The sequence below is a fragment of the Stigmatopora argus genome, chromosome 22 (genome assembly GCF_051989625.1).
Source record: "Stigmatopora argus isolate UIUO_Sarg chromosome 22, RoL_Sarg_1.0, whole genome shotgun sequence".
NCBI classification, from domain to species: domain Eukaryota; kingdom Metazoa; phylum Chordata; class Actinopteri; order Syngnathiformes; family Syngnathidae; genus Stigmatopora; species Stigmatopora argus.
The window spans coordinates 7,742,073-7,767,509 of record NC_135408.1 but is presented as its reverse complement, the minus strand read 5'-3'; the positions used below and the strand labels follow the sequence as shown (position 1 = coordinate 7,767,509).

At 39.4% G+C, this 25,437-nt stretch overlaps 1 protein-coding gene across 3 annotated transcripts in view; it reads right to left on the bottom strand.

The window, feature by feature from the left end:
* ltn1 (listerin E3 ubiquitin protein ligase 1) overlaps positions 1-25,323 on the bottom strand; it is a 33,310-nt gene extending 7,987 nt beyond the window's left edge. For all 3 annotated transcript variants that reach the window (XM_077591549.1, XM_077591550.1, XM_077591552.1), the window contains exons 1-32: positions 25,035-25,323; positions 24,611-24,817; positions 24,444-24,542; positions 24,003-24,233; positions 23,874-23,926; positions 23,624-23,804; positions 23,308-23,481; positions 22,951-23,141; positions 22,651-22,816; positions 22,323-22,568; positions 21,949-22,245; positions 21,645-21,848; positions 21,432-21,473; positions 21,140-21,329; positions 20,649-20,888; positions 20,418-20,571; positions 20,054-20,201; positions 19,770-19,974; positions 19,508-19,664; positions 19,120-19,233; positions 18,893-19,020; positions 18,677-18,812; positions 18,183-18,327; positions 17,894-18,107; positions 17,406-17,643; positions 17,184-17,258; positions 16,914-17,100; positions 16,666-16,831; positions 16,361-16,581; positions 15,733-15,927; positions 15,164-15,331; positions 14,792-14,881 (exon numbers count right to left, since the gene is read on the bottom strand). In XM_077591549.1, coding sequence (XP_077447675.1) covers positions 14,819-14,881; positions 15,164-15,331; positions 15,733-15,927; positions 16,361-16,581; positions 16,666-16,831; positions 16,914-17,100; positions 17,184-17,258; positions 17,406-17,643; positions 17,894-18,107; positions 18,183-18,327; positions 18,677-18,812; positions 18,893-19,020; positions 19,120-19,233; positions 19,508-19,664; positions 19,770-19,974; positions 20,054-20,201; positions 20,418-20,571; positions 20,649-20,888; positions 21,140-21,329; positions 21,432-21,473; positions 21,645-21,848; positions 21,949-22,245; positions 22,323-22,568; positions 22,651-22,816; positions 22,951-23,141; positions 23,308-23,481; positions 23,624-23,804; positions 23,874-23,926; positions 24,003-24,233; positions 24,444-24,542; positions 24,611-24,817; positions 25,035-25,076 — 5,277 coding nt within the window. In that variant the 5' untranslated portion in view covers positions 25,077-25,323 and the 3' untranslated portion in view covers positions 14,792-14,818. The remainder of the gene's footprint in view (positions 1-14,791; positions 14,882-15,163; positions 15,332-15,732; positions 15,928-16,360; positions 16,582-16,665; positions 16,832-16,913; positions 17,101-17,183; positions 17,259-17,405; positions 17,644-17,893; positions 18,108-18,182; positions 18,328-18,676; positions 18,813-18,892; positions 19,021-19,119; positions 19,234-19,507; positions 19,665-19,769; positions 19,975-20,053; positions 20,202-20,417; positions 20,572-20,648; positions 20,889-21,139; positions 21,330-21,431; positions 21,474-21,644; positions 21,849-21,948; positions 22,246-22,322; positions 22,569-22,650; positions 22,817-22,950; positions 23,142-23,307; positions 23,482-23,623; positions 23,805-23,873; positions 23,927-24,002; positions 24,234-24,443; positions 24,543-24,610; positions 24,818-25,034) is intronic.
* Between the last annotated feature and the right edge of the window lie 114 nt (positions 25,324-25,437).

Genomic DNA, 25,437 nt, shown 5'->3' with positions numbered 1-25,437 from the left:
AAAAGAAAAACTGCATCTGAGTGCACTAAATGCCAGCTTCTAGTCCAAGAGAACCCCAGCTTGGGCCGATGTTTTCTCATTTTTAGCAATCACATTTCAGTTTTACCGGTAAAATATCAACCAAACTGTAGTTCATAACACAAAACTTCAAATTCAAGGAACCATTATAATCAATCTAGTTCTGAACAGCAGTCAAAAAGAAAAAGCATGAAACATTATTAGCCAAGCATCCACTGACGATGATGATTATCAGAATAATCACTTAGTTGTAATCATTGTGGCTAACTGTAAGGAGCTCACTCATTTCAGGTAACTAGGATTGTTATTTCATCGAAACTAATTTACTCCCTCGGCTGAGTTCCAAAGGTTTACCCACCCTTAAACCTCATATATATGCATTTAAATAAATTAGCTTGAGTTCATCGGAGGAGAAAATGCTGGCTGTTATCAACATTAAGTAGCAAGAAAATGCAAAGTTACAGTTTGTTCTACTCTTGGATTCAAACCCAAAGAGGGAATAGAAACAATACGCATGGGAAGGTTTTGTTTGATGCATTCATTTTTGCTCCGGAATTATGAAAATGTGCTGGCCGAAGAAGTACATGACAACACTCTTGGACAGATAACAACCAGATCTAACGATAACGAAATAAGTCTGATAATCAGTCATCGGAGGCATCATCAAAGCTAAGGTCTTGGCGCAAATTAATTGACAAAACATTCACAATTAAGATGATGTAGCACTTTACTTGTGTGGCTTTGAGAGAGAAATAATGGAGCGTGGGTGAGGTGCACGAGCAAGCATATCTCATTAAGTGTCACTCTCAGCATGGAACGGGCTCAAACCTGCCCAGTGCTGTCAAGTCTTCATGCTGTGAGGGAAGAAGGCGTGGGCGCTCCCTATGCTAATATCTTCTTCTCCCATACCATCCAGCTTGAATTTTTCCCTAATGCAGACTGCTTGGATCAAAAAATACTGTTTATCTTACTTGGAGTTTATCAGGTCACAATAGATGACAACGAATCCTATTCCCAATACATAATAAATTGTCTTTTTCCACTACTTTAGACAAAACAATTCTATTAACATCCATCAAATATGCTTCTGTACAGTGATGTGACAATGTACTTGCACTTTATATTATTCTAATGGTAAAGATTGGTGCATAAACCACTCAACCTTGATTTCCACACCCCAAAACAGCCATTTTTTGTCCAGATTGCAGATTACGTGGGGTTCACTCGAACTGCATTGTGAACTCCTGGAAAGTCGGAAAGTCCCCATTACTAATTCAAATTTATTGCATTAGTAAATACTATATTTCAAGGTGTTAAAATTCCAGCTTTCACTTTTCACTGTCACGGAACACAGCCTTGCCCTCTTCATCAGAAATCTCTCCATGTATGCTTTGACACTGTTATGTAGCCTCACGGTCATCCCTTTTTTTTTATCTTCATCTTCTATAAAGTGTCCTCAGAGTGTTCATATTTCCAGACTTTGACCACAGTGATATAAGTAGACTTTGAAGTGTGCCATTATTCGACTGCTCGCGCGCACACACACACACAACAAAGATCTGACGGGTGTGATTCCGGATGCCACCTAAACACTTTAATGCCAACAGGCTTCCCTTTGATGGAATTTTCTCTGCTTGATACCAACAGCACAGTAAGCATCTGGTGACCGAGAATTTTGTCAAGTTTGGGTCAATACCAGATTTTTCTCCTCTTTGTTTAAACCAATAACCAATTTTGTTTCCAAAGAAATGCATAGCTTTTTAAAGCAAAATAATTTAAGAATTGTTTCAAATATTTATCCATCATTGCATCAATCAGTTTTTTTGTTTAAACTATCGCAGGAAATGAAAAACCTTCATGATTTTAACCAATCCTGTAGCTTATAAATATTACCAATTTTGTTTCCGAAGAAATGCATAGCTTTTTAAAGCAATATAATTTAAGAATTGTTTCAAATATTTATCTATCATTGCATCAATCAGTTTTTTTGTTTAAACTATCTCAGGAAATGAAAAACCTTCATGATTTTAACCAATTCTGTAGCTCATAAATATTACCAATTTTGTTTCCGAAGAAATGCATACTGCAAAGCTTTTAAAAGCAAAATAATTTAAGCATCGTTTTAAATATTTATCCATCATTGCATCAATCAGTTTTTTAAAAAAAATATTCAACGTATTAAATGATCACTGTCAGCCAGTTCGGAAATCTATTAGCGTCAATGGAAACTAATTTTTAAAAATCTAATAGACCACTAAATGACAAGCTTTAAACCCAATATTTAACATGTGATTAAATACCAAGCGTTAACAAGCAAGTAGAGCAAAAGAGCAAATACTTCCCCTTGAAAAAAAAGTTGAATAACAAGAAATAAATCAGTTTCTAATGTCAAAAGGTGGAGGAGAGCTGTTTTAGTGTTTTAAATCATCCGATCACTCCATAAAGTCCTTCTTTAAATGGCAGTGCCCCTGAAAATATTGAATTTTTACGCTATTCGATGCCTGGGCAGAAAACAAGTCATTCTCAGTGCAGAGTTCATACAAAAAAATGATGTATCTGCATGTCCTTCCAAATGCTTGCTCATTTAAAAACGACAGTGACTCTGATGATGTGAGCTTTATGGACCATCACAAAGCATCGGAGGCAGCTTTTGGGTCAAAGCCACGGTTGGAGAGATTTTTCTAATTTACAGCTAATGTGGCGCTAATGTGAGATAGAAAAGGTCTCTATGCAGTTCATAGTCAGACCTATTTGAGGGGACAGCTCATTAAAAGTGAGGGGTTTAATCACGCTAATTAACAAAAATCACATTCTACCGGCTGTCGGTGTGAAGTTTAGCTTTAGCCACATCGTTATTCTGAATTTTAGCTTAAACTTTTGGAGAAAAACAACATGCTCAAATTCACAAAGACTACTTTTCGTAGACTGCTATTCCAGTTAATTGTTTATCTATTTTGTCAGTGGGCTCATTAAACGTGGGGAATCTAACCTACTGGTACATTCTGACTAAATAACAGGAAGTATATAATAAATCATATTAAATGGTGACAGTATATGAAAACCCATGCAGAAATTGTGAAAACCTTAATAATCTCTCATCATTAATATTCAACTTTTTCTGAATTAACAAAGTATACTTCTGATTTATTGAATGCAATTTGCATTTAAATTTTCAACAGTTTTTTTGGGGGAAAATGAAGTGATTGTCATCTTTTAAAAAGGGCTTAAAGAAGTTTAAAGTCACTTTTTTAAAATAAATATAATTAACAATGTACTTTTGAGTTATTGAATGGTATTTGCATTTAAATTGTCAACATTTTTTTGGATAAATGAAGTGATTTCCATCTTTTTAAGGGGATTAAAGACATTTAAAGTCACTTTTTTTAATAAATAGAATTCACAAAGTACAGACGGAAACTATTAATATAAAAGAAAAGACCAGACTAAATGCTGACTTCTTATTCAAGAGACCAGCCAATTAAGGAGCCAGTCAGCAGTGGTAGTATGTGTGTGCCCTGTTGCCATGGTGTTCTCTAAAAATTACTGTAATGATCTGTATTGTCAGGGTGCACAGAAATGCTCAAGGATGATGTTCAATTTCTTTGATCAACACATGACCCCACATATAATATATAGTTAGTAAACACAATGGTTTATGAAATGTAACAATCAAAACAAGTGTGCTAATTTACCACAACACGGCAAAGTCCGATATATGGGACCTCTAACGGGGGCATGACATTCCTGTGAGAAAATACTCATGCGTGCAGTAGTCATTGTAAATAACGAGGAGCAGAAACCGGTGACATTTAAGAAAAATATATATTTCCTCCGTTTCAAATACTAGTTCTTTGTATACAGCCAGATTAGTTGAAAATTGACTTTTTTCAGCCCCTAAAAAGAGCATAAAAATTCTATGAAACCTCTAACGTGGTCAGTAAAAAGACATCCTACTTCCCTCATGTATTGTTGCAGCCAGACACTGCTGGGTAATTCACCATTATTTGGTGAATCGAGCAGTCGGGCGTAGATTTCCCTGGCTGGAAATCTAGCTCCAGATAGAAAGACATTCAGAAATGACAAAATCTTCCAGCCAACAGTATAGAAAATTGTGTCTTTACAAGCACAAACTAATGTGATGTTACTAACCTGATCTCAAACAGCCCCTTTTCTTTAGCCAGTGTGTAATTAATATACAGTTGCGATGAGTCTACAGTAAAGATGAGTCATGGCCATGATGGGGTAGTAATACAATTTCAGATAGCTTCCTTCAACTGACAAACGATGTGAAGGCAGAGCCAGAGGGCACGGAGGTAATTGTTCACGCTGAATAATGTGAACATTAACGAGTTTGGCAAAACCCTACTGAAGGAGTGTGTTGCACGGAAGAAGTTACGGTCACCTCTCACTTTGCTTGAACCTTTTGAGGGCGTATGGCTGAATTTATATGTCGCCTAATTTATGACTTAAGGCTTTTTTTCTCCCAGAAAAGAGTGACTGCACCATTAAGGAAAGAGAAGCTGCCTGAGGGCGGGGTGACAGAGTTCAAGGCATACAGGTAATTTATTTTTGATAGGACGCTTGAAATATGGCCAATTAATGATTGGTTGGATTTTAACAGTTGAATTATTGAGGGTGGAAAAAGGACATTTCTAAACGTTTGGACTTCAATGGTCTATTTATCAAAATATTTGGATGAATTGTAAGAGCACTTTGTTGGACAACAATAGACAAAGATTTCTAAGTTTTGTAATCGATCGTGTTATTCAAAAGACAGCCATAATTTATCAATAATCAAATCAATAGTGTTGATAAATGTGAGGACTCGCCTCCATAGCTTTTCCCATATTCAGATTGTCAATAAAATTATTATAGATACTATTATTTTGATCATCGTCAAATGCATCGAAAATGATCATTAAATGCCAAATCTCCCAGTCCAAATAGGACATCTAGTAGCATGCATATTGTCTCCGTGGGTACAATTACAGAGCATAAAATTTTAAATGGTGTTTTAGGATGAATGTTTATAAAGGAGAAAATGCTGGAGGTGCTGCAAAATATTTTAAAACTTTCCCCAAGTCATTTAATTAATCATTAAATCCATCTCTTACAAGGTAATAGAAAAATCTTGTTAAACAGTAAATGTGTTAGTTCTGAGAAATATGCATTAAATTAGTAGTCAAATCTTTCCGGTTATAAGAATAATGCACTTAGGTGGTTAATTAAAAATCTGTGTTCATGTCAGTGGTTCTCAGTGCAGCTTTAAGGATTGATATTAAAAAATATATATAATTTAAAAAAAAACAGCTTTCACACACACCCACTTCAAATAATTTTGCTGGGCCATCTGTTGGAGGCTTTTACAGGCAGTTTAGTGGGACAGTGAGTGCAGACGCAAGGAGGCAAAGGGAGGTGAAAATGGGGACAAGTGCTCTTTTAAGTCGACAGAGAAAAAGGATAATGAGCCTGTGGTCATCTTGTCATGAACTTCATTATGTCTTATTACCACCGTTCGTCTTCTGCTTTTATCACTTTGAGGCCCAATCAATGACCAAACAGCAGTGCCTGTCTACTATATATCTTCTTCCCATACAGAGCATATGTTTCCATTTCAAATTCCTAGAGGAATTCATATTGTAACTCAAGCAATTGTGTATAATAAAATAGTACAATTTGGCCATCTCAACAGACAGGATTAAGCAAAGTGATCCATTTGGAATCAATTGAAAGTGATTATTGATTTGCGCAGTGTACTTACAAATGAGTATCTTTATCATGAGGCAATTCAGTCCATGTCCACTTTGCCCTTCAACGATCATAGATAACGTCGCGGTCGCCTGTCACTCAAGACTTGGACTGAGTCACCCTCGGCCCGTAAGCCCAATTTGCTCGCCACGAGAATCTATCAGTCAGCGATGCTATCTGCCACTCCCCTCCATTTGTCTTTTCCTGCTCTACACCTTTTGATTTTTTTTTCCCCACTAGTCAGGAAATTCTTCTTGCCTCACTCAGTCACTCTTCAGTGTTTTTCTGAAGGACCTCACAAACTAATCAAGTGCACTTGAAGAGCCTTTGCATACGTATAGATCCTATCCTTCTTCTGACAAGAAATGTTCATGGACGATTGAGACATGAGGCCTTTCTCTGTGATAAATGAGGCGCATTTAGCTCGGGCAAACTTTGGAGACACGTCGCTGATATGACTTGATTGATGGTCAAGTGGCGATGAGCCGGAAAACTATCGGACAGGGAGATTCACCTCAACGGACCTGAAGATTTAAAACAACACGGCCGCTCCAGTCGATCATCTTTCTCTCCGCAAAAAAAGGGGGAATGTATGTGCAGCCCTTGTTCTGAGGTTTGCCATCAACACATTGCTGACAGAAATACAATAAAAGAAATTGTCCATATACATATTCACTCATGCATTCTTTGTTATTGTGCAAAACTTAAACCCTCATTCTTAAGCCTGTATAATATACTATGATTGGAGTTTGTTTATCATGATGAAAATAGATTTTGAAATTACGTACTTTTTGTTCTGACATTAAAGGCTCAGAGAATTTTAATCTGCTGTCAATTATTTAGTGTTTTGGAGTTTAGTGTTACGAATGTGTTGCTTATTTTGTCTTGAAATTTATCTAAACACCAGTGGCGAAACTAAGGCTATTTTACGGGGTATTCATAGTGAATAGCAGGGATTTTTATCTTAAAAAGACCATGTATAGAAAGGCCTTGATTTGTTAAAAAAATGAGTTTTCATTTTTTTAAAAAGTAGAGCATTTATAACAGGCTTTTTACTGAAAAGCTTAATAAAGCCCTGTTGTTGATTTACCCTTAAATGCTCCACTTCAAGAACAAAGGTGGCATCAACCTTCCATCGCCCACATCTTGTACAACAGATGTCTATCAAGCACGTCCTTGCCAAAGTCATCTCCTCTTGCCTGCCATCAGCAAACTAATGACTGTCTAGTCTGTATGGCCTCACCTCTTTCCTCATATGTCTGCACAGATCTCTATCTCCGTGGGAATGAAGCCATCTTAGCATTGCATGTTTTTTAATATCTCCCCCCTGGCGGCCCACTATAAATATTTATTAAAGATGTGCCATTAAGATGGGCCAAAGAGGAAGATGAGCAAACACCTCTTTGTTTAACTTCACTAAAACACTTGTAGTAGAAGGCCAAATGGCAGTATGGGTAAAGAAGCAGGGCATGCTTCTGCATCATGGAACATTTTATGCTCTTTGAACTTTTCTTGTCAGGAAGACAAAGAGCAGAACTTTTGAAAAATTTAAAAATCACTTTCATGAATGCACTCAGCCTCTTGTGGCTTCAATGATTGTCATTTTCAGATGGATTATCTACATATTCACTATGTATTTACCAACTGTCAGAAGCAATTAACCATACGCCATCTTGTAGGCTACTCACGTGAACACTGACAAAAAGATGCTACTAGATCTACTATAATTATTATACATTAGATCAGGGGTGTCAGACTCAGGTTGGTTCGTGGGCCGCATTAACGTCAACTTGATTACACGTGTGCCGGACCATTTTAGATTTAATATTTAGCTTTTTTTTTATAAATGGATTAAAAGTCCTGAATATTCAGTTTTTTATAGATCTAAAACAATGTTTATTTGAACTTTTTTTTATACATTTTTAGATTTTACCAAATGATTTTTGAACTAAAAACACAGAAAAAAGTGATTAAAAAATTACAATTATTGATTTAAAAGGGGGAAAATCAGGAAATTTAATATACATCTATACTCTTCATTTGAATTTGATCCTAAAACAGAAAGTCGGCACTCATGATTTACTTTCCCGGGCCACACAAAATGATGCGGCGGGCCAGATTTGGCCCCCGGGCCGCCACTTTGACACATGTGCATTAGATGATCCTAGGTGAGAAGAAATAAGAGCCTTATGAATGAACTTTTATAAATATGAAAACAGTCTTTCTGTTGACTTATTTCAGTGTTAAATCATTAAACGAGTAAATTATTTAGCTTCTTTTGGGTACGCAATTTAATTTGGTAACAGAAAACAAACTCACAACCTGGGACATTTTGCGTGATATAACTACGGAAGGCTTTTTTTTTGTCCCCTAGAATTATATGATGTTCTCAATTGTATCAGGCTCTAAATCCACTTTTCATTACATTTGATTTTACTTCAATAACTCTTTAAAAGAAAAAAGTATGATTCCAACGCATTTTGAGCAGATAAGACCCTCAAACACATTTAATTTTAATAAAACCTAATGAATACCAGCTTGCAGACAGAATACGAGCGAAATATGCCTCCTTGTGTTCCAACTTGCAGTTAGTTTAGCCCCGTAATTGTGATGCATGAGCTTTGAAGCAGGCATATGCTTGAATTAGTGTTAAATCTACCATCTGGGCTTGTTCCAAAAGCTGGCATTGCGTACACGAATTTAGGGAACGTGAGATCACTGCGTGAACACACCGCAAGTATATTTGCTTCTAGACGGACATAAAAAACAATTCGAGTCAACACGCTGCTCTTTAATGTGGCTATGATTGAGTCATAAACTCAAGTACGCTGTTCATTAATCCGCTGTTTTGTTGATGTGGCTCGAGTACTAGCAAAGTATGGTTATGTTACTTTTGTAAGTTTATTTACATTTCGCAGCATCAACACTGATTACACACGGTTTCTTTTTTTTCCACCTTTGTCGGCCCTCCCAGTCAATATGAAGATCGATGACTGTCCAAGGCAACTAGTTACTTAATTCATCAAATAACAATAAATTTGCTAGAACAGTAAGTAGGTTGTCGATGCATTTCCTTCGTTCCAGTGTTGTAAGTGGTAGTACACCATAGTTACTCTTACTGGTAAAATTAGGGAGCAAAAACAGTTGATTTGTAAAGCAACTAGTTTATCTATCATGGGGACAGCATCACCGCAAGCCAATGAGTTACTAGATTGTGGACGAGAGGAATGTCCGTGTCAAGTCAATTGAACTATAATTGCATTTCTATTATGAATTGTGATTTAAATGAGCTTTCTCTCATTAAAAAAGCAGCAACGACATCAAAGACCCCCACAAATGGTAGGACTGGCAAAAAGTGAAGATAAGAGTTGATCTTTAAACAACAGCCAAATCAAATGGAGGGCCATTCCGACTGTTTTACGAGCTTCCAACAACATGTTTTATTGGCTGTGCTATAATCCAGCGTGCTATCACGACAGGACAGCTGTGCGATCGGTGTTGATGGCACATGGTAGCGCGGCGACACTTTACTAATTCATCTGTCAGGAATGTTCGTTACTACGCTCCAGCAAACAACACGGACACACACTCGCCCGTACAACACATTACAGTAATGACAATCAACCTCTCTTTGCTCATAATAGTTTCGAGAAAAAGAGCACAAGGTGTGCACGTTTGTATCATGCAGACAAATTACTGCTGCTTTGACTTAGGCATTTAATTCAATGACAAAGATTGGATCTCAATTCATTCCTATATGAAATGAATTGTTCCTATTGAAATTCAAATGAATATCCATCACAGGTGGATGTCAAAATAACTATCCTGTATTTTTATGACATTTTTTTTTACTTGAAGATTTATTCCTACCCCTCATGTTAAAGAATTGACTAAGTAAAATAAAAAATAAAACGGTAATCCTCACTTGGGTAAACATCTGATTTGAATGGGCGGCCAATAGATTTAGAGTCATCAGCCATCTTTGACGACAGCATACTTTGCGGAATGTGGGTGGAAACTGCAATACCAAGAGAAAAGCCACACTGCTCGAGGCAACCAGGCAAACTACTCAAAAACAACAACAAAAAACCCTTATCTAAAAAAAAAATGTGTCCAATTTTGTCCAAATTGGAGATTGTGTAGAGATGGCCTTGGCTAACAAGGACTTTGTTTTGGTCCAAGAATACAAGAAACATTCTCAAGACGCTCCTTTCCTCTCAGTTGGGTGCATTTTATGGTTGATTTTAGGAGAGCCGTCCACAGAAAGCAGCGGGAATCCACTTTGTTGCTTATACACGAGCTCGTCAAACGGCGAGTCCAACTTGGCTACCTAATCACCGTCCAGTGTGGCAATGCGGTCCACGCGACAAGCCCCAGGACACCCCTGGGCATATGCACAATTAATTACCTTAATTGCATAGTTAGCTTAATTGATTACCTTGTTATTTGGCCAGCAGCGATATGGCTCTCTTGTATGACTTTCAGCCATAGGCAGCCTCAGCCATCTCACTCAGAATGCAAATTTGTCTGCTCATTAACAGGGAATTATTAGTCCCACTTCAAAGGCTTAATTGACCTGAATATATTGGCCATCAGGTGGCAAGCTCCAAATCAGATTAAAAATGACAGAATGGAGAAAAAAAACAAGTGTAATTCATCAAAAACACATTTTCACACAGGTTGACTAGACTATAGGATACTTCAGTCGCCTCAAACTGGAACAATAGTAATAAGACTAAATATTTTCATTCCACTCTTCCGCAGGCAGATACTAAAAATTCTGATGCCGCCTTGTGGATATCTATAATGAGGGACACCATAAGCGTAAATGACGAGAGACATCATTTGTCTCAGATAAAGACAATTCAGATATGCGAAATACCAATTTTCAATAGGAAGAATGTGGTTACAGATACCTGTATCTAAAGTTTTCTTTTTGACAAGTACAAAGAATGTAGTTGAGTATTAAGAGGGCTCAATTTGTATTCTATTTTGTACCGACATTACAACAGAAGTTGAGCTAAAATGGTGGCTTGGATGCATTTTTTGTGCTCGTTTATAGTTACGGATTGGAGGGGCAACTTTGTTAGTGGTGATTTTGAATTTAGGAAGAAACAGTCGTAAAGAAAGAAAGAAAATATCAAGGGCAGGTCAAAGATTTTCTAAATATCCGATCGTCTTTATCTCCAAATAACACTTAATCAATTATTATAATTGAACTAAGCCATTAATACATTTTGAGACACACTAATATAAATTATTCTCATCAGTTAGGGTTAGCTAACTCTATTCACCTGAGTGCACAACGACGGCATGGCTGAGTCACAAAGCCGTATTGCAACACAGCATGCAACGAGTAACTCTTTCCCTCTTGCACAGAAACACCCCCACTCACACATTTTTATTTTTTCTATCTGTCGAATTTCTCTCAAATAAGTTTGTGAAAGCAAGTAAGACTAGAAAGTAGAGTACGTGTCGATCAGCTTGCTGGCGCCGCGGGCGTTCATCAGCAGAGTCACTGAGATTTGCTCCCAGACATCAGTCATATCAAGCCCGCTTGAGGGTAGGGCACATAGCCTCTCTCTTCTTCCATTCCCACTCCCCGCTTCAGTTCCCCATTATCTTTCCCCAGCTTCCCTCTTTCTTCCGTGTCCGACTTGACCTCATCTCCCTCCCAGCGTACAACCCCCCTATCTCCATTATTTTTCACAGCCTCCCACTCTACTCTAGTCCTCTTGCTGCTTTTTCTATCCAGATCGTCACTTCCTACTTGGCTGAGTATAGTATTAGCACCACTGCTTCCAAGTTTTCTGACAGTGTCGGATGGATTTGATAGACTTTAGGAGTGAGAAGAGTTGAACGGAAACACTATTTGTGTCCTTTTCTTTCAAAGTGCTGCATTGAGAAGTCCCACTTTCAAATGACATCTAATGGCAATAGTACTATTGGAGGTGGCACTGCAGGTGTTGTATTTTGACAGAACACCATTACCATCCTCTATCATGCTCCACGGCACCATTAAATGAGCTCATTAAATACCTTTCGGATTACCAATCAAAGTAATTGCCAATTAGGATTTGCCTAATTGTACAAAACTTTAAGAATCGGAAGCGTCCTTTGCAGGACGTTCAACGTACAAAACTGCACTCCGATCACGTTTTTTTTTACTTGTTTATCAGCCAATTCAAGTGTATGATAGACGACGACAGATGGAGCTGGATCACACGTTGATATACTCGTCACGGATATATCTTGTTGAGATACTACAGCAAAGAGCACATTAAAAGCATACTCGGGTTGCGAGGAGGTGATAAAATGTGTGCAAATGAATTATGTCGTAGAGAAGCAGGAAAATGTTATTGTCAACCTGAAAAAAAAACATGTTTTGATTGTGTTCTTTAAGAGAACTAAAAAGATTAAATGACGGAGATAGATCGATGTCTATGGTTGTGCAGAGGGACGGAGGTATGGATAATGGATGGGCAGCTATAGCTTTATGAATGGATGGATGAATGGGTGAAGGAAGGGCTTTGTGTGGATATTTAATCCATTCTAGATTTAACAATACAATGCGCATGAGTACGAGATGGATTTTGTTAACGCTTTAACATGTCAATGCTAAAGAAAACTCAAAAAGTTTGTACAGAGTAATAATGTTAGATTTCAACTGAAGCACAGTAGGTAATGATAAAGAGCCAAAAGAGCTCCATCATCTTTATTTGCTGCTTTTATGATATGCTAACAACACTTAATTATATTGATTGTTCATGAGAGAAACTGCATTAATAGAGATGCAATGATTTACTCATGTTGTCCGTTTGGCTTGGAATAAACGAACCGGATAAATTTCCAGGATTAAATTCAGAATCCGATATTGATTGTGCTCAGTGTGTAATATTACACAGACGCAATAACGTGTGAGCGAGGAAGGAGCTAGGAAGATCTACGAGGTGAGGGAGAGTGGAAAAGAGAAGCAAATAAAGTGAGGTAAAATGTATGTCAATAGAAAAGATATCGTGCATGCTGCATATCTGTATACACACCGCAACCAGAGTCAAGTTGACCTGAACATGAGCCATTTTATTATCCGACTCAGGTCAGAATATTCATCGATCCTAATCCGTTTAAACTGGGAGGGCTAGCAGTGAACGAGTAAGTGTCAGTGCCATTGACGGCAATAGACATCTAATCCATTTGAATTGGCTGAGGCTGGAACAAATGATCGCTGCCAGGCCAACATATTGGACGTCTATTGCAGTCACTGGTTTAAAGATAACAGCAGATTCTCCTCGCCACATCCATACTGCAGTTTTTCCCAATTTCTTAAACCAGGCATATGCATGAGGTCGGTAAGGAATTTATTATTCTGAGCATTTATTGTTAAGCTGGTTGAAGTCACGCTTGACTGGGCTGTCCTTGTTATTTCTATTCCGATACTATGAAATGCACTTGAAAGGTAACAAGAAACTTAGAATTAAAGATGTAAAAAAAAAAAAAAAAAATTGGGTCAGAAAACAATTTCGTCTTTAGGGATCAGTGAACGTTTCCTCAACCCCCCCACCCCCCTCCACCGCCCCTTCAGGTATATAATGAACCCCATCCGTCACAAGGCAGCTATTCTTACAGTGTTGTGTCAACACTGCCATCTATTGATGACAACTGGATTGAGCCCATAACCAAGCAAGACTGCTTGTATTCCTGTATAGTTCACAAACATTTGCAATGCTGCTTAATCAAGCAGATAATGAGCAGTAAGAAGTGAGCTTGTCTCTCTTGGTATGTGGCAAGAGAATATAAATATTTATGTCTGGCAAACAGATCAATGGCTATTAAAAAGGTCAAGGGCGGATGATGATGGGTGCTGGGTCTTTGTATTGATGGAATTTGGATGGTCATAATGAATTACAAATGAACACACAGAAAATCAGGAGCTGTCGATAGCAGGGAAAATGAGTGCGATTAATTTATCGATTGTCCTGAAGGTGTCATAATTAATAGCGGAGAAGCTTCTGAAATGCAAGCAAAAATGGCCTTAAGGTGAGTTGAATTATTCAACATGGAGTGGGCCCCAAGATAAATGAATATAGGGGACAATATTAAAAGTACACATACGATAAGAATAGATAAGTTATTTTACTGCTGAATAACTGCACATTTCAATCAATTGTGGATGTTAAAATAAAAGATTTGTCACTATGTATTTATTCTTTTATTGGTAATGGCAAGCCTTATAGGACAAAGACCTGTATTTTATAAGCTTTGATTCTGAAAGAATGATTGTCCAAATTTAAAGTTATGCACTAGGTGTGAAATAATTAATGATTTTCTGTTCACAAAGTACAAGTACAATTCACATAATGTACTTTTTAGTAACCCCTTTTCTCATTTTCAACAGCAATAACTGAGCTGCAGTTTTAGAACCATATAATTTCTCACATAAATGTTTGTCACTTGCAAAAAAAAGCCCAACATTTTATGATTTTTACACTTTAATCTAAAAAATAGATGATAAAATTCAGAGGGTATTCTCGGGGATATTTAACAAATAAATGACCCAAAGAATTAACTAAACACTTGTTCTTCATTATATGCAGACCCAATGTGATAATCACACATTTTACTCGGTGGGTATTTGTGATGTATAGATTAGACTTTGATCTAAAAATCATTGCTACAGATGAACTGTACCAGCTCAGACATCACATTTCTTTTACACTCCTAAATATTAGGAAAATACATTTGAGATTTGATTGGACATTGCATGTCTTTTTCCCCACATTGAAAAATAATTAATTGTTCAATAGTTACATTTGAAGTAAAAGCAGCTGATGCTCTTGGAAGAAAATACTTTTTTTTTTTTTAAATGTATTGATTGGTAAGGATAATGTAAACATGATTTTTTTTATGTGCTGTGGCAATATTATTGCAAACGGGTAATCAGCAAAATCAAAAAAGTCAAACAATTTGTCACCGTGGTCAAAAAGGCCCCTAGAGGAAAAATATTCTAATAAAAAACTCAACGCACCAATGGATTGTAGAAAGAAGCTGTTCATCAGAAGAAGGTTTCTCTGCAGAGTGGACACGTGGACTTATTGCTGGATGTAAACCATTTGTACTGCAAAGAAGGAAAACAAGTGATAAAGCTGAAAAAATACTGATTACTAATCAGCCAGTTCAAATGAGCAAAAGGCAAAATTCAAAAGGCTTCAATAAAAACACCCAACCCCAAAAGGTGCTATAATTTGGAGGTACAAACCACAGTCTTAAAGTTTGCTTTGGAGAATGTAGAAATTGTAACATTAATTACTGCCACAAACACCAAAGAGCTGTACCTGAATTTTACATAGCTGTTTTTTTTCTGTTTCAACATGACTTAAGTGTGAAATAGACAACTTACCAAACACGCAGAGTGAAATTTCTTCTTGCAAGTGCGACAGGCCTTCTTGGGCAGCGAGTAATTGGAGCCGTGAATAACCGAGAAGCAGATCATACAATCCTCAATTCCCTCAAAACGCTTGTCCACGTTGTTCTTCCACAATGCCAGACCTTCCATTATGCTTCCATTCTGAACACATTAAATAAAGCATGTTCATCAGGCTACACTTTAAACCTTAAAAAGTGAGCATGTGGGTGAGCAAACTATTTCACAAAGGGCTGCAATGGATGAAAGTTTTATTTACAACCCATAACAGGAAATCTTCCCATCAAACTGGTATGTTTGCTATGCAATCAGTGGATTGCAGTCAGGTGCTGCTTGTTTCAGCCGTAATCTGATTGGTTAAACTCTGTATTGGTTCGGTTGGAACAAAAACCTGCAATCAGAGCAGCCCTCGAGGACCGGATTACCAAACCCTGCTTTAAGGGAACAGGCACCTTGAACTCAAGATAAATTTGAAGCTAAAGAGTTTACACATAGCATTTTTTTTTAATATCACAGATGTACTGTATGTATAGGCCAGGTGTTACCTGATGCGTGACGTATGTACTGAGCTGCAACATCCAGTTCCTCCACTGTTGCACAGAGACGCCGACCCGCTTCCCGCTCTCAACAATGACCGAGCCCAGCGGGTGGTTCTGTGGCAGCTGAATCACCAGCTCGATAAAAATCTCATCCACCGAGTAGGTGGCAATCACCTCCCACGCAGCAGAGCGAGCTTTCACCTGGCGGGAAGTTGGGAAATGATGCACAAGTTAGCAGCAGTATAAAACATTACCATCCTCCATGACTCCAAGGCCACACCTGCTTATGTTTAGCATTCATTAGACATGCAATTAGATATAGCAGCACAATCCGACTCAAAATTAAATTAAATAAAATTAGAACAGGAGGAACTGTGTTAATGTAAGTGGTAATATTCACAAGTAACTGAGTCTTCAATAAAAACTTTGTTTTTTTAGAACAGATTGGGTTTGTCTATCACTGCCCAGTGTGACATCAGAAAGGTTAGCTCATAGCAAAAAACATTAAAAATAATGGTCTTTTTTCCCCAAAATATATATTTTTTAATATGCTTAAAAAATGTTCTGTCTGTCTTAATTAGTTTCCACTTTATAGTTTTTTAAGAAACAATTTGCATAATAAATAAAACCTTACCGACATATTTTCAAACATTTGTGTGCTGTTGTGGACCGACGAGATCTCCTGAGCCGATAGGACTGGGCTCACGTACTTGGTGGTGAACTTTTCCACAGTGCCACTCACACGCTTTTCCTGACAATTCCACCACAGTCGCACCATAGCAGGCAGGTCCTGCACTGTGCAATAGAAGACACTGCATGCCATGTGGGGGAGCTCTTGCTTGATTTTGTCCCTTTCTGTGAGAGTAGTAAAGATGAGTTAGTTGCCCTTTCTCTCGGCCACCGCTGACATATATAGATATTGCGGCATTTAATTCTCACTGTCAACTGCTAGAGAGAGATTCTCTGTGAAGAAGGTTTTGGAGTCTCTCATTTCTGTCATTTGGCCAGGGTAGATAGGATTCTCAGGCATCAGTTTGAAGAGGTTAAGTAGAAGTTTGTTCAGGGAGCATGTTTTCTTGAGATACTGGGCATAATGGGCTCGCAGCTGATGATGAATCAGAAGAACAACCATCCCCTTACAAACTCATTCACAGCCCTTCAATTCACTGCTACGTCGTAAGACTCACATGGGAAGGTGATGACCTGAAAAATGTGAGGAGTAGCTTCCAGGCCAGCAGGTAACCCAGAATGCATGAGTACTCCACGCTATGAGGCGAGACCACGGCAAACTCTCCGACTTGAACTGCTTCCAGAATGCTATCACACAACTCCTCGCAGGCTGACAGCACAGCCATCAAAGCAGCCGGAGGAGAGCTGAACAAAAAAAAAAAATCACAGGAAGCAGATTGATTCGTTTCTCCTGCTGAACACTTGTGTCGACCCAAATTTGGACTTACAGGCTTGGCTCGTCACCCTCATCTTCAGACTTGCAGCTGTCTCCTTCATCACATTCAGGCAGCTCAGGCATGACCCTGTAGTGAGAGATCTCAATTACCCCAAAGCCAAGAGATAACAAAAATGTGTGGAGTGTGCTCTCCTTTAACACATACTGTGTATTGATTAAGCTTGACACTTATGAATGGTGCATATGTCTGCCTAGAGATGTTATAAAGTATTACTTTGCCAACAAGTGGTAGACTGTGACTTGAAGAGGTCGGGCCTTGAAGACCAGCAGAGGACAGAAAGTGTTCAGAAGCGTTTGAAAGGTCTGCGGCAGGTTAGACTTCTGGCCTGCTACAAATTTTGCCGGGAGGGAATTCTGCTTCAGCTGCTCCACAGGCACGTAGGTCAGGGCCACACCAAGTGACTGCAGAACTGCCAGAGGAAAAGTGGGGTCGTCGGGTTCTTTGAAGGCATCTGCACTCAGACAAGATAACACAAGGAAAAGCTTGAAGCCATTGACTTGTTTTAATTGATATGCAGGAATAGACTTTAAATAGCACCTAACTTTTGCAATAGAAAACTCAGAAATTGGAGCAATTTAACTGAAGGTCACACTGTGGTTTGCGGCAAATATGTGTGACATATACTGACTTGGTATACATATCTTCTTTTTATCGCCAATTAAAGCACTGGGTGAAATGATGTTTAAATGCTAAATAGCTACCTGTGATCTTGACAGGCATAGGTAACAATAGGTTGTAAATTCCATCCAAAAAGAAGCCTTGCCACTCGGTGGCCAATTCCGATGGCAGCTTCTCCAGAACTTCAGGAGTGGCAGATGCAAAGAATTGGCTCAAGCTCACAATCAGAGCAGCATTCTCACATACAAACAGCTGCACCCACGGATTCCACAGGTAATTCACGTTATCACTGGCTGCCTGACATCAGGAACAAAAGTGCGGATGAGACTATTAATATATCAAAAAGACCAAAGTGAGGCAAAAGAGGCTCACCTCCAACCAGGCAAGCATTGCACAAAGTAAGAAATCCCACTGGCTATTTTTGAGCAGTGTAGGACGTCGTGTGACCACCCAGGACAGGAAACGCATCATTTCCACTGTCAGGTTCAGCTGTTGCGTACTCACTTTAGAAAGGTCGCTGAAAAACACAGAGTTGAGACATTTGTCATCAGAATATTCATTTTTATATTGAACTATTGAAATTATTAAATTAAAACCTTATTGAGCATTCACATGTTCTCATCATTTGGTTTTTGTACTACACATACACATTCAGTACTAGGTTTTTATCATTTAACACAAATTAGTGTTTTCTACAGCAGTGTATAAATGCACTGAATCATATAGAGATGTTTCTAATTGCTTTAGGCACTCATTTAGACGAATTAACTTGTTCACAAATGTATATTTTGTCACAAATTGGTTGAATAGAGAAGCAAGTGTCAAGCCAATAACCGACAGCAGATGGCGACATGTCAATGGCTGACCTGCCAAAAAGGAACCAATCCTCCTTGTGGGTTCTCCACTCCATCATGGCGGACAAAACAGCCAGCACCACCTCATCCTCTACTTGTGTGTCAGCTTGGAGACAACATAACAGCACTGCAACACTCCTGTACACATCTAAACACCATTTACAACATAAGTTTATGGCTTGACTGTATTGACAGGAAACATATATATTTTATGCAAGTTTTTTTTACTGTCGTCTTCTTCCCAATTGATGATTCCAGCAGTGGCCAGGGCAAGCAGAGACTGTAGCTCTTCCTGCGTTATAATGTGACAGAGCGCCTGCAGCGTGCTCAGTTGGCTTGGTGATACTGGCAACAAACTGATAAAGGAAGCAAAGATCACAAACAACTTTATCTTAATCGATTCAAGTCAGTCCGCAATAACAGGTATTTATGACTAGAGGTTAATTATCACTGACTTATCCTCTGAGTTGTACAGCTTCCTCAGACTTGGGCTGTGTGTGTCTGCCAGGTTGTGACTTTGGATGAAGTTCTCCAGTGTTAGAGCCCAAAGACCACCATGCTTGACTGATCTATGAGGTCGGTTGTGGTGTATAATTTAAATCTGCTGTATAAAGCTTATTTACATTGTCTTAAAATAAGCCGTTATGTTGCTATGAGGAATAACCGTGTTTCTCTTTGACTCTCATTGCAGTAAAGTAGCATTAAATACCACGACTAATCCACAGAGGCTTAATGGCTTTCTCCGCCACGCATTCAAGCTTCATTAAGAAATACATGTACATTTGACTTATTGCCGCTTGGAACATATTTACAGCTTGTCACAAACCAGTGAGCAACCCTCACCTTGAGTAGAGCGCCTCCAGCAAATCTGTGGTTGCCACCAAGTCGTAGAGACCCTCTGACAGCCCCCACTCAGTGAGTAGATGGTGATAGGTGGACACAATAGCAGGTGCATAGTCCACCTCCTTACACCATTGCAGGGTATACAGCAGTTCTGCCACTGAGACAAGGAATTACCCACATTTAAAAAGGACCTGAATAAATAGTAGGTATGTAGTGAATGTCAAAAACAGAGGTAAACCTAAAGAGTGTGTTACATGTGTACCTGTGTTTATCAGGTTTGGTGACTGGCACGAGTCCTTCAGTTGGTTGCAATTTGAAAGCGAGGCAGCACGAGTCACCTTTCCAAGTAGGGCAGATGCACATAAATGGGCTGGCAAGGCATTTGGTATTTTCACTTTGAACCTGTCCTCACGGGACATTTCGCAAATGCCCCTGAAACGGCCAGCCAGCAAAGGTATCTTGACCCACTGGAAAGAAAACATAAAAGAAAATCACACAGATATTCCACAGGTCATTTTTTTTTCTTTTTAGGATTGGTTGACTTACATGTGAAGGCAGGCCCTGCCTGAGTTTTGACCAACTGGTGACACTAGGCATCAAATAGGCGAAGAACTGGGGAAGAAGTGTTGAGTCTTGATTGATAGAGGTGATTGTCTCCACTATGCTCTGTACAGCCCGAACTAAATAGTCCAAACTAAAAAAAAAGCTACAAGTTAAAAATTGCAACCACAATTTTGCTTCCAAGCCATCTGTACTCAGATGCTATTAAATTAAATCAAATCGACATTATTTTTGGGGCCAATTTGTTACTTCTGATAAAGAAGAAATATCAATACCACAAAATTATTTTGTGTTTAATAAAAGATATTGAAAACAATTAATCATTGAACTTGCATGAGAAGATTTTTACCTTTTGATATCTAAAGACACAGTAAGTAGTCTGGTCTGCACCCAAAGGGCAGCACTGTGCAAGAAGCCACCTTGCGGCACTTCATCCTGAGCAAGTTGCACCAGTGACTGGACACCAGCATTGCACACCTTTCCCATTTTGTCCAAGAGAGTGTCTGTCGGCAAAGTTAAACACACATTAGCTCACTAGAAAAGACTCAATATGAAAATATGAGATGTCACATTGTCTTACCTGACAGATCAGTGTGTGTTTGATCTTGGGCGATGAGCTGGAAGACTGTAAGCAGGAGTTCCTCAGCAGAAGGGAGAAGCAGGCAGTTTTGCACCGAAGAGAAAAAGGTAGAAGTCACGTCGCAAATGAAAGAGACTAGCGGCTCCATGTTGCCTGCGTCAGACAGACTCTTGGTCTCAGAGAGCGTTGCATGCAGATTTTCTAGGATCTTCTCCATGTACACTTCCCCTATCAGAGGTTCTAGTGAGAGGAAACAAATGGTCAGCGGGGATTGAAGAATAAAAGTGAAAGGTTTTTCTTGAAGCCTTTGCTCACTAGAATAAAAAATGGATTTCAATACTTCTTACTTTGCTTAAAACACAGTCAACAGTGATGATTTTGATTATAGTACTCCCACATTTTTTAATCTCTAGTGTCCAAGTACTTTCGCCAATTGCTGGATAACGCATTGATAAATATAACTTCATAAAAAAACATAGTAACTTCATTACCATTGTTGTTGTGTTGCGATAGAACCAGGCTGATGAGTGTCCAACAGTGGTTGCTGGGGGATGAAGCAGAGGTGGAGCGGCTGGGTCTGACCTTGCAGAGGTCGTTGGTTAATTTGTGAAGATGCTCGCCCAGAATTGAACCTTTGAGCCAGTCTCTACAACTGTCAAGCGTGTCTTGGTCCTCGCAAGCCTGATAGGGAGGATAGCAAAGATCCACTCACATGACATGGCAAGGAGTAATTCATGCCATACGACATTTTTCTGAGCAAAAATAAATTAAAAAAATACATACTCTTTGGATGATTTGGAGAGTGATGCCGCAGTTTAGTTCCATCTGCAAAAAACAACACATTCGATGTCAAGGAGTATTAAAAAAGAGGGGCAGAAGAAAATCTGAAACGTGAAGTAATCTTGTACCGGTGACTCTGTCATACACTAAACATTTATTAGTTTAAACTTGCATGTCCAACAGGACAAGCGTTGTAGGAAATAGACGTAACGTTACCGTCGTGATGTGGTCGAGGATGCGTGTGGTCTCTTGGCGGCTGCAGCAAGACAATGAGCTGAAGACCATCTCCACAAGACGCTCCGTGTCTGTCCGCGTCTTGTCGGCAAGCCACGGGACCACTCGCTCCAGCAGGAAGCGAACGGCCGGACTGCTCGCACTCTTCGCCACTATCTGGTCGGCGTCATCCAATTCCACCAATGTCTAAGTGAAATTAGATTTAATGTATTAAATGCCTGTCAAATTTGATGCTTTTGATTAAGAGACGGGGAGGGGGGGAACTTTCTGCAGTAATAATACTTACGGTGAAGATTTTTTGCGTGTGAAAAGACTGCAGGAGAAAGGAAAGGAAGACGAGATGCCTCTCCGAGTTTCTCTCATTCACATGTACCAGGCACAATTGTACTAGCTGGCACACGACTTCCTCAAAATGGTGCGTCTGCGGGGAGCTGTAAACATTAGCCGGCGCAGGCTCGATCTTCAGCCCTTCAGTTCCCTCCAAGCCAGGCTCGTTGTCACCTCCGGACTCAGACAAACAGATCTTGACCGACTTTTTCTGTATGATCTGCCTTCTGTTCACCTTCTCTGGGTAGCGCATCACCTGGAGAAATAGAAGAAAGCGAGAGCTAAGGCACATTGATCCGAGTGACTCTCAAGGCAGGAATTGAGCAAATGTACCTGCAGCAAGGTGGCGATGCCCTCCAAAACTTGTGGATTTGCTTCCTCGCTATCCGTGTGGCGCGTAAACGCGAGACCAAGCTCCTCCCAGAAGTCTGCCACAAGAGCTCCAAAGACATTTTTGTGGGCTTTCGATTCACCACCTGCTCTCTTCTCCCAAGAAACAAGCATTTCTGTGACTAGGAGGAACAGGGGACCATTCTGAAGCATAGGGCTCTCAAGTGCGCTTTCAAGTAGCGGCAATAGCTGAGAAAGGAAAAGACAAAGACAACACAGTAAGTATCTTTTATATGGCAAAAAAATGGAAATTTACACGTTTTATTTTAACCTGTTGTAAAATAAGCATGTTGCGAATTTTGGACTGATCTTCCTCTTCTTTCCGCTCTTCTCGCTCTGCTGAATGGCGCATTAAGCAGAACCTCAAGCACTCTATGGTGGCCGTCACAATAACAGCACTTTCTGAAGGGCTATTGACTGCTCGTTCACTGGAAATGCTAAATATATCAAACATACACAGTAAAATACACAGTTAACTGTGGATGATTCCTGATTTTTGGGTGTAACAAACTTTAATCAAACGTGAGCGTTGATTTCATCATCATGTGTAATGAAAAGTTGAAATAATTACCCAAGTATGAGTGAAGTAAAGAACGTAGAATAGAACTCCAAAGGTGAATCGTTCACCTGTTCAGGCAGTTTACTAAGCAACGGCATCAAATTGGGATGAAGTGCTTTAGCCATGCCTTTGCCGCCTTCTTTTAAAAGAGTCCACAATTTCGGCAGAAAGCCCTTCTTTGAGTTTACATGTGTCCAACACTCCTGCAAAAAGAGACGTGATGATGTTGTTGGAAATATTATTTAAGTCTGTGTTGTCCCGTAAAAACAAATAAATAAAGTATAGGCATCACATCCAAAATGTGCAGTTTGGCCAGCAAGGTAAATAAAACTTAAAAAGGACAAAGAATCATGGTAAAGAGACACTTACAGATATGGAAGACACTACATGAAGAACTGCCTCCCACACAGCTGGGAGCACAAGTGGATCTGTGTCATCAATGCTGAGGAGAATGGCTGGACAGAGACGCGCTGCCTCATTTTGCGCAAGGCCTGGCGTGAACGCACATACAGCGCATAGCATCTCGAAAAAAGCCCCTCTTACCTGTGAAGAAGCAATATTATCCAAGGTTGAGCTCATTTAAAAGTATTGACAAACACATTCTGAATCCTAATGCTTTTTGTGCATCACTAGACATTAATACCACCCGTACGCACCCAGATTTTTTAAAAACATTAGGTTTTACCTGGGGTGCCTTATGCTTGCTGTACTTCCAAAACTTTGCAGGGCTGACAAGATGAGCTAGTCTGTGTTCCATGGCAGCAATGTCATTTTGGGGAAGTAAGGAAAGCAATCTCTTCACTCCCAAAAGAGAACTTGTTAGCATTCGGGTATACTTGGCTTCTCGTTCTTCCTCCGTCAAGTTTCTTACAAAATAAATACATAAATAATGAGATGAACCAGCCGCTACTTTAAGATGACTACGGTTGACTTACTGAGAATCACTGAGTGTGTCTCCAGTATCCTTCAATAAAATATCTTGCAAGACCTGTAGTATGACAAAATGTTTAAAAATAGCTAGCAGAATAAATCCTCTCTCTGTTAGATCCACGATTACAACTCACATTAAAGATCTCGTCTTTGCAAAAGCTGAGGGCATCCGGCTGCTTGGCAGCCGAGAATGCGGACTGGAAGGATTGACGTGCGGCGGTGGATGCGGGTGTGTACGTGTCGCACTGGGACAGGATCCAGTGACCCATCAAGCTCTTCAGGAATGGAGCCAAGCTACGGCGTACTTTCAGTACCAACTGCTCAAGGGCCAGCTGGGTGGCCTCCCTGATTCGACGATCATGGTCCTAAAAGATAGGATGAAACAAGGAGTCATTGAAAATGTACAATACATCTTTTAAGGTATAATGCAGAGATGGTGCAAACAATATCAAGGCTTGTGCAACAGCAGCACACCTTTGATTAAAGTAGCATGGTGAAGAGTTCATCTAATAGTGTAAATGGGCCCAAATAGAAGTCTAATGATTAACAATTTAAGATACGGACTGAGCACTGACCACTGATATCTTGCAGTAAATTCTAGGCCAGTATGGAAGGACACCCTTCACATCTTCAGCATCACGCTGCTGACACATCAATCCAAAATCCTGCACAGCCTGGATAAAGCACAATGCTGTGCATTAAGAAACATGCTAAGAATGTTGCAAATTTAAGGGGAATTTACTTTCAATCTGGTGACGACATCTCTCTTTGATAGTTTTCTAAGAACCAGTCTGAAGTCTGCATCGACCAGACTGTCGAGCTCCTCTGCTCCATGGAAAGCAGGCACGTAGCTCAACTCCGAGGACACCGTGGTTTCGAAGCCAACGAAACCCGGAATGGCACCACCTTCCCGGGTTAACACCTCGGCAGCCCGGCCGCTACTGGACGGCTGCAGGATAAAAACAGAAAAATCACTAATAACTGGGGTAAAAATCTTGGCAGTCGCAGAATCGTAGCAAATATTAACAATGCAATAAACACTGCAGCGATCATAAATAGACAGATCTCCAAATTATTACTTTAACCAAAACGTGTTACAGGTATACGTAGCATTAGCTGCTAACACTAAGATAGACTATTTACATCAATAAGAAAATCGTACTTACCCGAACATTTCCTTTAGTTCGCTGTTTGTTTTTGCCCCCCATGGATAATTAAAAAGTGAGGTAATCGTTGTGAAATTGGCGAAATGATGAAAATTACATTAAGACCAGATACAACTTTTGTAACTGTACATTTGAGGATGTGGATCTCATGTGTTGGCGCAAATATTTTCCAAATAAAAATCGAGTAGGAGGAAATTGTTTTTAATATTGTGATACATGTGTAAAGAATGATTCTCATGTGTGACACACCTAACTAGACTGTAAACATCTGCGCCTACCACTTCTGTTTAATTAAACTATTGACATTTCTGCATGTATGTAGATCCACGTGCTTTTATGCTGAAATATTCTTCTTGGTGGGCGTGTCTTACTTCCGGTTCCTTCGTGGCCCTTCTCATGGCTG